Genomic DNA, 13,537 nt, shown 5'->3' with positions numbered 1-13,537 from the left:
AGTACAGCCATAAATGAATTGAATCTGACCATCTTCAACCCTAATATCCAATTGTGTGTATATATAGTATGTGAGAAAAAAATTATTAGGTTTATGTTGATTAGCACTAATGTCTTTTTATATTGGGTATAATCATATATGTCATTTGAATTATATTCGATACTATCAACATTTGTTCTCGCAGTACATGCTATTAAAGGCACCAGTGTGTTTGAGACATGTACAAATGTCTGTTACATGTAGTATCAGTCCATATATACTTTCTCAATCTACTGAAGCCTAACGAGTTAGTCAGTATCACCCCACTGATGCTCGAATCACTTAACTACAAGCTAGGTCTTTGACATATTCGACTACTTGTTTTCATGCTTTTAGCCATTATATATCCAGTGTTTGAAAAAGTGGCAATGGTACTATAAAATTACTCCATGGATACAAGGAAAAGGCAGCACAGTACAGTGGCAGTGGTAGTGCCCACAAGAAAGAAGAGAAGAGAGGTGACGACAACACCTAACATCTTTCACGCATCCCAATTTCATCACTTTTTTCTTGTCGTTTCTTCATTCTTCCATCATGCCAACCATGCTTTAATTTGTAGCTAGATAGCCTAGTAGGTAAACTACTTCACTCAATCTTTCTCTAAACAAATACACTAAATAATGTTCATCCCACTCAACTAATTAAGTGTAACTACACGTTAATACGACATGTGTATGTTGTTTTCCTACAAAACATCACTCTAAAGTCAGTGTCACCACCGATATATATGATTGTCCTTCTAAACGTATAAGATCGAAATAGTCACCTTGACTTATTTTGATACCATCTTGTATTATATCCAGGTACTGTTTCGAGTGAGTGTTGATTTTGATAAGAGAATAGAATGGAAAAAGCAAAATGAGATATAAAAGGAGAGAAAAGGTCGGGTCGGAGAGTATGTAAGAGAGAAATAGAGAGACAGAAAGTAAAGAGAATGGCGGAATACAAAAGAGACTATTATATTGGTCATGTTCAGAACAATATAATGGAAGAAGGAACGCGTCAAGCATTAGAACTAATCCAAAAGTTAGGTAAAGTCTACACATAGTTGAGAAATGCCTATGAAATCTTCCATGATGAGAAGAGGAAGGGGACTATCCAGTGTTTATCCTCCAACACGTGTAAACCTAGCTCGAGCTGAGCATGATTGATGCAAGAATTAGTCATGAAATCGAATCATCTACTCTATTATGCTCGACCACAAAATTAAAAATAAAATATGAACCAGTTGAAAGTCTCATTGTTTGCTCAATACTTTTCAAAATTAGTAACAATAGTAATATACACATTTAGGTGTATTATTGTTGACACTCTAACTTTTAAATATGATATATTTTGTGAAGGAAAGAATTAAAAAGAGTGTAAAGAAAAGTCATAAGCCAAGTCCCAATCTTTGACTAGCTAAATCACACCTAACCTCAGCTAACCCCACTCTTGACTTGGCAAGATCAAACTCCATCCATAGATTTTGTTGATGATGGTGTCCAATCACATAAGCCTCAATCCCTAGCAAATCCGAGTTCCCAAATGTGAAACAATAGATTTGGTCCTTTCCCCGGGTCTGACCCGGAACTTTGTACAACAATTTATCCCCACTCACACTCATATCTGCTCCATTAAACATCAGTGTAACAGCTGGCAATGCCGGCAGACTCGCCCGAGTTGACTCCACAAGAAAGCACAAATCCATGGCTCCTTGGAACACAAAGTTGGGTTCGTTTAACAGTCTTAGTATCCCTCTTGTTTGACTTGTGAACTCGTTCTTTAACGGCGTGTAGGCCGGGCCGAGTAGGAAGGTGAATTGGGTGCCCGAGTCGACCATGGTTTGGCCCGCCCCTGTGTGGTCCGGGTTTAGGACGGGCTCGGGGATGGGGAGAACGGTGCCGGAAACCTTGATTCCGGTCAGCTGGACGGTGTACGCCGCCCGGTCAAATGACGGCAGCGGCGTTGATATCTTCACTAGTGGAGTGTAGCTCAGCGGCTTCAGCCACGGGAAATTGGCTTCCCCGAAGAGCAAAACGCCGGCGGTGTTCCGGCCCGGAATACAATACGAAAACGCCGGAAAACCCATCTGAGAAACAAACGATAACCCGCCCAGATTCATCCCCATTAACCCGGTCGTCTTAGCGTCCTCACCCGGGTTCGAGCTCGACCCGGAATCCATACACCCGAACACCACTCCGGGCAGGCCCGAATTCCCAACCCGGAAAGTCTCTCCCGCCAAATTCCCCTCCACCGACGACGCATCCGCGTAGGACAGGATGACGTGGCAGAGGCTTTTCGGGTCGCACGAAACGGGTATGGGGAAATCCCGGGTCCGGGTCCTGCATGTCGCCGAAGAACAGGGGACGGGAGAATATGTCCGCGAAAAACCCGGCGAGAAAACGGAGGGCGTGTTTGGCGTTTTCTTGCAACGAAGCCACGAAAGCTCACTCCCAGTATCAAGAACCATAGTAACCGCCTGCGGCGGCGACCCAACCGCCAAATTAACCGTCAAAGAAACATTATGGTTAAACGGCAGCTTGTTCGGAGCCTTTAAGGTTGCCGAAACAGACGACAATTCCTTAGCTTCAAGAGTCAGCAACATTAGAGGCTTCTGCTTTGAAGAAACGCAACAACAGAGGCTGTTTATCGCCATGAAAGTGCAGAGCATCATCAAGAATTGAAGCCTTGTAGACTCCATTATGGCATAGCTTCAAAGCTTTAAAAATTTTTTTTATTTGTTTTCCCCTTTTCTGGGATTTTGGTTTGGAGGGTCTGTAGAATTTATATATATACTAGTGTATATATAATAGCGTGTATTATAATAGCCAGAAGAAGAAATAGCAGCTGTACTGTACTGAATATATGTGACTGAGAATTGAGTTTTCTGTGGTTCACCAAACAGCTGTTGAAGCTTGCTAGTTGCTACCAATTTGGGCAATATATATATATATATATATATATATATATATATATATATATGGGGTTAGGATTAGGGGTGTAAATAAATCAAATAATTTTGATTCGATTCGTGATTCGAATTCGAATAGTTATATTCGAATTCGAATATTTCGAATACGAATCCGAATTCGAATACACATTTTGATTCGAATGTTATTCAAATCTAAATACAAATCCGGATAGATTCGATTCGAATAGTATTCAAATATTCGAATATATATATCTAAAAACTTAATAAGTCTCAATCAAGGTTATGTCTTTGATTTATGTCTTTCCTTTTGTATGCTAATAAATGTATACATTTTACTTTAAATGTTGTACACTTCAATGTTATTAGACAAAATTATCCCTACTACATTCTTATTATACAAAACTACCCTTATACCGTTATAACACCGTTACTTTTATCTACATCATTATTACCATACACTTATATCTACCATATCTTTTTCCTATTCTTTAATTATCATTTTATTAAAATAATTATATAATTAATTTAATGGTTGATTATATTTTAATTAAATTTCTATGAATGGTAAATCATATATGTGTGTATATAAAATATATATTATTTGTGTATATATAATTCGAATTATAAATTTTAATCATTTGGATTTATTAATGTTTTAATATTGGGCATGAGTTTTCGCGTATCGCGCGTACAAAATACTAGTATATATATATATAAAGAAACTAAATTAGTAAAGGCATAAACCCTAAGCTAAAATAAAAGAGAGAGCAGTCGCTTCAGTGCTTCACCCTTCAGTCTTCCCAATAATCGAAATTTTTGTTATATTTTATCTTAATTTATTGAAAAATTTAGAAAAAAAAATTAAGATAGTCATTTCAAATTCGAATATTCGAGTCGAATCGAATACGAATCGGAATTTAGGATTCGAACACTAAACGAATTCGAATTCGAATTGAATACTGAAGTATTTGACTTGATTCGATTCGTTTACACACCTAGTTAGGATAACAACTGTTCTTTTGTCCCGGCTCAAACCCAGGATTTTGAGGATTGAACCTCCAACCTCTCGGCAATAGGTAGAGCACTCTTACCACTTGGGTTGTCCTTAGGACAGGCTAACAATGGTTGGGTTGGGTAGTGATTGCGATTTTTTTAATCATTAAAAAAACATGTACTTATTGTATATATGTATGTATATCATTAATTATTGGTCTTAGCAACCAAAATAATTGTATACACACCCACACTCTTTATTTTGTAATATAATGATGCAATCTTGTGCTTTTTTTTGGGTACATAACAATCTTGTGTTTAAGATGGCCTACGACATTAATAAATTATGTAACTTTTGATATGTTAATCAATATTGGTGTCTTTTATCCATATCCAATCATGCATAGTATGTTAGGTTGCACAGGCAATACCCGATATAACCCAAATAGTATATATTGTTATACAAATATAAAAATTAATATCTTTTATACTAGATACAATTAATTAATTTCATTGTTTCTACATGAAGAAAATAAATTAAAAAAAAAAAAAAAAAAACCTAATAAGTAGGGTATGGAGGCGAATAGGTAGGGTCGGCCAAGAGTTGAACACTCGTGTGTTTTTGTTTGAAGAATGGGGGTCTATGTTTCCTAAACAAGATCGCCTTTTTGAACTGGCTTTTAGAGTATATAGGATAGGATTATAGGTCTTCTTGAGAATAAAAATTTCTCCCCAAATTTGATCAATTTAATTTATATTTTATTAATTTCTTCATAATAGGTCAATTAAATTTGAACACAAGGTGTTAATCATATTTGGAGATTTTGAAATAAGGCATTCCTCAATAGTGGGAGTTTTGGTGTGGTTTTTGAGGAGTTTTTGTAAGTGTGATTAGGAAAGAGAAAATAGGGGTGGAGGAAAAAAAATTTAAAAATAAAGCAAAAAAAAAAAGGAAAAAAAATTTAAAAAGAAAAAAGTAATTACGCGCCAGTGAGGCAGGCGGCTGTTAAACACTTTGGGGCTCAACAAGCTGCAAAATATCCTATTTTGCAGGAGAAAGACACCAACAAAATTTCCCTCTCCCATTTGTTAAAAAATTACCCCAAAAGCTTTTACTATTCTAAAATTCCACTAAAAGCTACAAATGGGGATGGCCTAAGAAAATAGAATGTATAATACACCCACCATTGTCTAATGGAATTTTGGATTTCCTTGTGATCTTTTTGTTTTGAGTCCGTGGAGAATTTGTAGTTATTATGTAAAAGTGTGCAGTACTATGCACTGAGTAAAGTATGAAGAAGGTTATTAGTAAAAATTTTGAGATTTTCTTAATCATGATAGAATCACATCGTTTTTTTCACATGTAAATATATAGTGATTATGGGCTTTCTCATAAATCAAAGTAACTATTTTCATTTATTTTATATATATATATATATATATATTTTGAAAAACCACAATTTAAAACACAAAATATTATAACTGTTTGTTCCAACATGATATCAGTTACCATGACATTTATTTATTTATTTAACATTATGATTATGTAATTCAAACTTTTTTGAAATATACTATAAATGTTAGCATCAATTTGCTTGATATTGGAAACAGAAGTGAGCTAGCTGTTGTTTCTTAGTGTCTTGTGCCTACATATTAATAAATTGGCGATGCAGCTGCACATCATATATATTTCTTAACAACTGAAAAGAACTGTTGACCTTTATTAATTTAATATAATTAATTTTCCTGTAAAGCACAAGTATGTCTGACTATGAAACAAGACACTTGTTTATGAACACAAAGAAAAATAATTACAAGTCTCGAAATGGATAATCAAGTGATGATATATAATTATTATAATTGAAGGTGACGACTTTGATTTTTGTTAACACCTTCTTGGTCAAACTTGTTACATATATAGAGGGCCTGAGTCTTTTTAGCGTGGTTGTAGTTTACTTTTTCTATGTGGTTTTGAGCTATTACACATGAGCAAAGTTTATCTAATACACATTACTGGGTAGTAACTGTGGGTTTTCATTGTCACCTAAAAAAAAGTATGAGTAACTATGAAAGTGTGTATGAGATATCGTTGTGGGTTTCGCTCGTTATTTAAAAAAAAAAAAGAGTAGTAACTATGGAAGTGCATGTATGGCGCGGAGATCTGTTTTATTTCAGTATAGACATGATTATTTTTGGTGTATAATCCTAATTAATTCATCGAGAAAAAAAAAAGTTGTGAGTGGGTTAAATAATTAGGTATTTGTGCATTGAAGATTGAGGCATAACCACTAATAATCAATACGATGATACTTTTAAGTTTTCACCAATTATTAACTCACTATATGTTATGCTTTTTAAAACTTGTTGGGGCTATGCTTTGCTTCAAGTTTTACAATTGTTTTATTTCAAAAACTGTGTTGTATTGCTACTAAACTACCATATTAGAGAGATGGTGGATCGGTGGTGAACTACAAGACTGGACGTTAAAAAAATATATAGTTCAAGATAATATACATCATCCTCGACATTATTATCAGCCAATTAATCAATAATTAATTATGAATATGACAACATAATGATTTAAAATTGAAGTAAAATAAACGAATGCTAACATTATATCTACCATCACTTTCAGTCTTTTAGCCATGTCCTCCACGTCCAATTACTATGGTAGACAATTGATGACAGGTTCATCTGTTTCACACCTAATAATTAGTTAAACTTAAGCAATTAAGTCTTCTAAGTAATAAAACATCGGCATTATTTGGACGGTACTAGGTGACAAAATAATTAACAATAGTACACAGATTTGTTGTTTCAAAAAAAAAAACCTTCAAAAGAAAGTGGTTGTAGCATGATTCTCATACCGGAACGTCACAAATTTGATTCTTGCATGCCAACACTCTTTTGGTTGAATCTGTCGCAAAAGATTTTTCTAATGCGATTTATTTGTCCAATGTAATTTACCAATTACTAGCTATTACACAAGATTATATTTACATGATGCATACAATCAAATAGTTGCTGCGATTTCTTTGTAAAAAAAAAAAAATTGAATTTTTAGTTCTAAATTCATCTTTTTAGTCAATATTTCCAGCTACCCTTTTCCCAAATGTCGATATAATCTCTTTCTTCAGTCCGGCCTGCTCCAAGCCTGTTACAAGATTCCTTCAATTTTGTTTTTATTAAAATGATGATTGCAGTCTTATAATTATTAATTTATTTTACTAAATGTCAAATATAATTAATGATTTTAAAGATTTTGCATTAGTAGTTATAATTAATAACTTGAACACTCTCAATCAATTAGAGAAATAAAATATCTGTTTAAATAATAATGATTATGGAGGTTTTCAAAAGAAAAAATTGATTATGGAGTGTTTATAGTGAAATTTAAGAGAAAATATATGACACTTTTAATTAGGACTACTGTGTAAATTATTTGTGATGCAGATTTAATTTTTTATTAGTTATTATCAAAGGGGCATATTTGATCACTTAGGACCAAACTAACACTTTATTAAGTGACATTTCAAATTAAAGCAAATAAATCTCAATTATTATACTATGATAATATTGATTATTAAACAAATTAAATTAAAGTATGGTTTAGTAAGTACAGAGTAGTTGTTAACCACATATTCAAAATGATTATTACTAATAGTTGGTAAGGCTTACCTTCAATTCGTATATAAAGATTGATTACAATTTAGATACATACATCATTACATACATACTTTTCTTGTAATTAAATAGAAATTAGGGCTTGCGTGCATGTTGTATGTTCAACTTTGGTTTCCAGTTGGCTTCTTGGTGTTTGAGTGTATTTTTGTCATGGAGGATTCAATTAATGCCGAAAGGGATATTACTTTGTCATTTACCATAATATTGGGTTGATGTTATTTTCATGGTAAGAAATTAGTATGCTGGTCCAATTGGTTGGTATTAGGTTAATTTTTGTGATTAGGTTATAATTTTATAATATAAACTTATAGGTCAGTTCCACTTGACTATAATGTTTAAAACAAGTGAGTTACTATGATTAAGATATTTTTGTTGCCGAGAATTCAAAGGCAAAAAAAAAGGTTATTAGGCTGTCATTTGCTACCACAAGACTGAGTTGATGTAATTTTCATGCATATATGGTAAGCAAATAATGTGTTGTGATACAACCATGTTTCCTGTAGGCATGATGGAGATAGGGATGAAAGTTATTGGTCGTGGTGAACATCAAAAAAATATGTAACAGTTCAAATTGAGAACAAAAAAGTCTTGTGTATGTAAGACCGTCTTAATTAAACGAGACGTGTATATTGCACATGATTGCATATCAGAAGAGGAAAATCGCACTAGAAAAATCTCATGCGAGTATGCAACGGATCGGACTCAACGATTGAGAGGGTGTTGATAAAAATTGAATTCGTGATCTGTAAACAATTATAATGATGAGAATGGAATTTGGTAAGTCAAACGCAAGAGAACAAGTGGATTGGTTGCAATATCTCTGTCAGATAGGTTATTGTCAATATATGGTGCATGCAAGGCGTGATGGACGATACCAATTGATTCTTAATTATCCAAACGCGGTTTTGTTTATTCTCCAATTTCTTGTAGTTTCTTGCTTCAATAGGAACCATTCATACAAAAATACTACATATACTTTGAGTTTTGATTACTTGGACCCGACTTCACTCAATTACACCCCTAACCATCACCATAAAATTTTCTTGAAATTTATGTATTTACAAATTATGATAATTTTTTTTAAAAAAAAGGTGAAAAATGAAGAATAGGTCATACAAATATGAAATGGAAAAAATATATTTGAACCCATTTTTGTAAAATTAAAAATAAATAAAAAAAATTAATATGTTTCATTTTCATTGTGCTTGGAAGAAGATTATTCCTCCACCGAACCTCAAAAAAAATTATTACCTATGGTTGGTCTCCAATAATTCAAATTGCTACATCATCAATCATGCCACGTCAGTATGAATTTATTTTTATTAGTTGACCTCTTAGAATTGTCGTGGGACAATTTGGTCAAATCCTTCCCATTCTGTCTATCAATTTTTTCTTTTTCTTTTTGGCTTCATATGCTTTTGTCAATTGCTTTTCTTCTAGTGTGCCGGTTTGTATTAAGGTTCTTATGCAACGTCGTTTTTATCGAAACAGTAATATTGTATATCATAGCTACTATTACCAGATAGATTTTACCTAAAATACATATTTAGATAGCCATTTTTTACAAATAAAAAAGATCATGTATCGATAAAATTGTTTGTTTGGCATTTGCATTTCTTCTATCTTGTATGCTGAATGGTTTGACCTCGTCTCATATATACTCTTTTGTACTATTTCATTTGTTTGATTTGATTAATGAAGCTAGTTAATATTAATTACAATTTAATTTTTCATAATATTAGGTTTAATATTTAGTACCATAATTTTTTAAATTTAACTCTATGAGGGGTGTGTGTGTCTTTAATTTTCTTTGTTTAATCCAGTTACCTATGTACAACTTAAATTAATTTACTTTTTTGTGATTATTTACCGTCAGCTTCATCTAGATCACACCTTCAAATAGGTGTTGCGTATTTTCTCATAAATTAAAATTATGTATTTAGTATATAAAATTTATATACTAATAAATTACATTGATGGAGAAATAGGTAATTTAACCAATAAGTACGGTGTAATAAATAAGAAAAGTAAAATGGATATGTATTTTAAGCTAGCAATTTAGGATAATTTGTCCCCTCCAAGTCCAACCTACTAAGCTAGTAGCCTAGTAAGCTGTAATGATATTTGAGAGCCAAAAATCATCAAAATCCATGATGCTTCTGAGGTTTGATAAACTCTGTATGATTGTATCCCATTAGGCTGGCAATTAACCACTGATTCTCCAAATTGTGAATTACGATGAGACAAAATCCCACAACTTAAGAACATCTACAATAGTGAATCTTAGATAACTTAAACAGATTTTAATGCAATTATGAGAAAAAGAGAGTGAGAAGAAAGAAGATTTAAGATCTTCCGACTAAGACCTGACTTTTATCAGCACAATGAGCCCCATCAAAGTTGAAAAGCTGTTGTGTTTATTGCGTGAAGCGCACTAAAAAGGGGGCATGCTCTCACTTGGAAAAACTCCTCATCGTAATGTTTTTTTATTTTCTTCTATCCCTTATCTCTCTCATGCTCTCTTTCCTAATCTCACCTGCAAAAACTCCTCAAAATTTATGCCTATTAAAAATGCTCTAAAAATTTTGTTGTCATCGCATGGATAATGCTTCTATATATTAACCTTTTCCTAATGCTATTTGTGTACTTGTTGTAGCTCTCATAATGGGTGATCTGAACTGTCCTTATGATCATTCTGAGACAATAGTGTCCTTAATCAGATTAGAGTGTTTGGATTAGAGAGTGATAATTTATTCAGACTACTCAGGTTCATTATCCCATCAAACTGCACTCACCATAACATTAACAAAAGGTTTGTTGGGTGGGAAAAAGAATGTGAACCTTCATTCAACTTCAACTACAACAAGAACAAAACTTCAAACATGCAAACTGATAAATACACTATTTTCAGTTCTAAAGAAACCCCATCATGCAAACTGATCAATAAACTCAAGTTACATTATTAATCCAAAAATGAAAAGATAAGGTACCCAAAACAAAAAAAAAAGAATACACTTTCTCCAGCAACTAAAAGAATCTAAAAAGTATGAATGAAGATGTCATCTTGTCATGCTCCACCAAAGATCATTCAATTTAAAGCTATAATCATAAAGTTTTATCACCCTTCGTAAGGATTCAATTACGCGACACAGAAAACGTTTAAAGCTGAAAGGCAAGGCCTAGCATCATGCGGGATCATCAAAGAAAAGAATAACGCAGGTTAACAACGACTCCTAGCTAATTGCAAAGTCCGTACCTTCTTCTTCCGAGGCGCCAGAGCTAACCCTTAGATTCTTTCGTTTTTGAAGTCATCCATCACTGCTAAACCTTCTCACATTCGAAAGTTATTCGTGGTCAATCAGTATCCCCAGCGGGTACTATTGCACTAACCATCACTTCTAAACCCCTTCTGCAGCTTCAACACGAAAGTTCGTTGTTAATTATCCCCAGTACGTACTAACCATCACTTCTAAACCTCTTCTGCAACGTATGTTTGTGGTTAATCGGTATCCCCAGCAGGTACTAATAAGTACTCTAGCCATCAATGTGCCACAGAAGACTCGCTATTGCATTATCATTATCTCATTATCTACTTATTTACATCTCGGGAGAGATTATGGATTGTCTCTCCCGCGAAGATCACCATCTTTGAGGTTCATCATTCGCCCCGAAACTCCAGCCCCTGCGCCTTCTTGTCGAGAGTGAACTACTACTCCTTCGAGTTATCCTAGAACCTAAACTAGAATTGGAATGTGATGAGCCAACTCTACCGAAACACGCGAATAGGTTAAAGAAAGCTCTTCTGAAACCGCCATTTTGCTGTGATTGACTGCCCCTAGAGCCCCAGGGGATTCTCCTGGGAACTCCATTGTTGTTGAATCCACCGTCCATTTCAGTGTAGACTAAGGGGAACTCTCTTTCCCCGCCTCTTCTAGTCCCGGAAAAGCGCCCCACGGCGAAACCGCCGCCGGGGAGCCTCCAAATTGTTAACCCTACAGTTTCTTCGTCGTTTTGGGGATCTGATGAGGGCCTAATGGAGTCGCTAGGGTTTCTAGTGTCTGGGGGCAATTCGTGTCTACAAACAGGGCAGGAATTACGCATGGAAAGCCAGGGGAGAATGCAATCGGAATGGAATAGATGCTTACAGGGCATTTCGCGAGCGTCGTTTCCGACCTCGAAGGGCTCCGTGCAAACGGCGCAGTGAGATTCGGTGGAGATGTGGGAATCGGCGATCTCGATCGTCGGCATTGACTCGATCGCCGCTTTCGACGCCGGCGGATTCTCGATCCCTCCGATTCCGTTCGCCTCAATTTGGGTCAACTGATCCAACAACCGGTCGAAACCCGACCCGAGTAAAAATTCCGACATACTCGCCGGCAACGGCCTCAATCCCGCCCCCGCCTCGTCGTCATAGTACAACTCAAACCCCCTCCCTCCCCCACCCCCTTCGCCGCCGCCGTCCGACGGCCCTCGGAGAACAATCACTGGATTAAACGGCGAACGGTCCCAACCATTCCTTCGGCTCCTCCGGAGCCGCGGACTCGACCCGGAACCCGACCCGGAGCTCCGATCCAAATTCCGCATCATGAACATCGCCGACGACGGAAAACGCCGCCGCTGAGAATCCAAGGCGGAGGATCGGTTCGAATTGTCGATTTCCTCCACAAACCCGCTGTTACAATCCGGACACGCCACCGAACCCTGGCTCCAAACCCTCACAAACCTATTGCATCTATAACACCAATACGTTGAAGGCATCGACATCTCTATATATACGATCCAAAATTCGCGATAAACGGATCCGAAAAATCAAATCTTTGGACGAAAAGATTGTGAAAAATTGAAGCTTTTTGGTGAATATTCCGGCGGGTTACAGACGGAGGAGGCTGGAAGGAAGGGTGTGAGTTGGGAGAGACCAATTATATGGGAAATGGGTGGAAAGTGAATAAACTTTTGTGTAGGGGTAAATTGGGAAGCATAAAATATTGTGTATGACTTGGAATATGGTGTGTACAGAGACGTCTTGACTACGTGACACGTGGAGCTTTGTCTGGAACGTATGCTCTACTGGCGCGTGCGATTGGGATAGTCAAGAGTGGGGAATTTGGGTGGTGATCTTTTTTTCAACAACTTATCATTTTTTAAATAGGAAAATGATAAATGGACTATGGGCTTGTTTGGTTATCAGCGGTTAAATTTTAGCGGTAGCGGATTGTGTTAGCGGTTATCAAATAGCGGATTATATTAGCGGGTTTGACCAGTGGATTGTATTAGCAGTTTGTAAAAAAATATTTGGTAAAATTAGCTGTTTAGATTGGCGGTTAACATGTAAAATGACCAAAAGGGTATACATAATATATATATATATATATATATATAAATAATAACAATAATAATAATGTTTTAATACATACATAAATAAATAAATAAATAAATATATATATATATATATAACAATAAATAATAAATAATAAATAATAACAATAATAATAATGTTTTAAAATTAAAAAAACAAAAAAAAAATAAAAAAGGGGAGGGGGGTGGGGGGAGGGGAGCCACACGGCTCCCCTTTGTTTCCCCACTTATCCCACATCGGTGGGATAAGTGGGAGATGTGGGATAAGTGGGGAGTGGAGCCTTGAGGCTCCTATAAAAGGAGCCTCAAGGCTCCATTTTTCATTCAATCAGTTTGCCCAGCGCAGGCGGTGCGCTGGGCAAACTGTAAGTTTTAAATTTTTTTTTTTTTATATATAAGGGCGTTTACTTTCCCCAAAACGCCAAATGCAAAACGCTGCTATATGCAGCGTTTTGTATATTGGCGGTTTGGAGCAAATCCGCTGCTCCAAACCGCCATTAACCAAACAAGGTTTTCAGCGTTTTGACCATGGTCAAAACGCTGAAAACGGCG

The 13,537-nt window shown here is 35.5% G+C and overlaps 2 protein-coding genes across 2 annotated transcripts; both read right to left on the bottom strand.

The window, feature by feature from the left end:
* Positions 1-1,259: 1,259 nt before the first annotated feature.
* On the bottom strand, positions 1,260-2,911 carry LOC116011974 (aspartic proteinase PCS1). Its single transcript, XM_031251423.1, has one exon. The coding sequence runs from the start codon at positions 2,720-2,722 to the stop codon at positions 1,412-1,414; it is 1,311 nt and encodes a 436-aa protein (XP_031107283.1). The 5' UTR covers positions 2,723-2,911; the 3' UTR covers positions 1,260-1,411.
* Positions 2,912-10,443: 7,532 nt separating this feature from the next.
* Positions 10,444-12,533, bottom strand: LOC116014016 (E3 ubiquitin-protein ligase RDUF1-like). Its single transcript, XM_031253998.1, has one exon. It carries the CDS (start codon positions 12,392-12,394, stop codon positions 11,270-11,272), a length of 1,125 nt encoding a protein of 374 aa, XP_031109858.1. The 5' UTR covers positions 12,395-12,533; the 3' UTR covers positions 10,444-11,269.
* Positions 12,534-13,537: the final 1,004 nt, after the last annotated feature.

The sequence above is a fragment of the Ipomoea triloba genome, chromosome 3 (assembly GCF_003576645.1).
Source record: "Ipomoea triloba cultivar NCNSP0323 chromosome 3, ASM357664v1".
NCBI lineage: Eukaryota > Viridiplantae > Streptophyta > Magnoliopsida > Solanales > Convolvulaceae > Ipomoea > Ipomoea triloba.
The sequence above is the reverse complement of the archived record's forward strand: the minus strand, read 5'-3'. Positions and strand labels throughout refer to the sequence as shown.

What these genes read in the sequence shown, in the direction of transcription:
- LOC116011974 (XM_031251423.1), bottom strand. Translation starts at nt 2,722, where the DNA reads ATGGAGTCTACAAGGCTTCAATTCTTGATGATGCTCTGCACTTTCATG.
- LOC116014016 (XM_031253998.1), bottom strand. Translation starts at nt 12,394, where the DNA reads ATGTCGATGCCTTCAACGTATTGGTGTTATAGATGCAATAGGTTTGTG.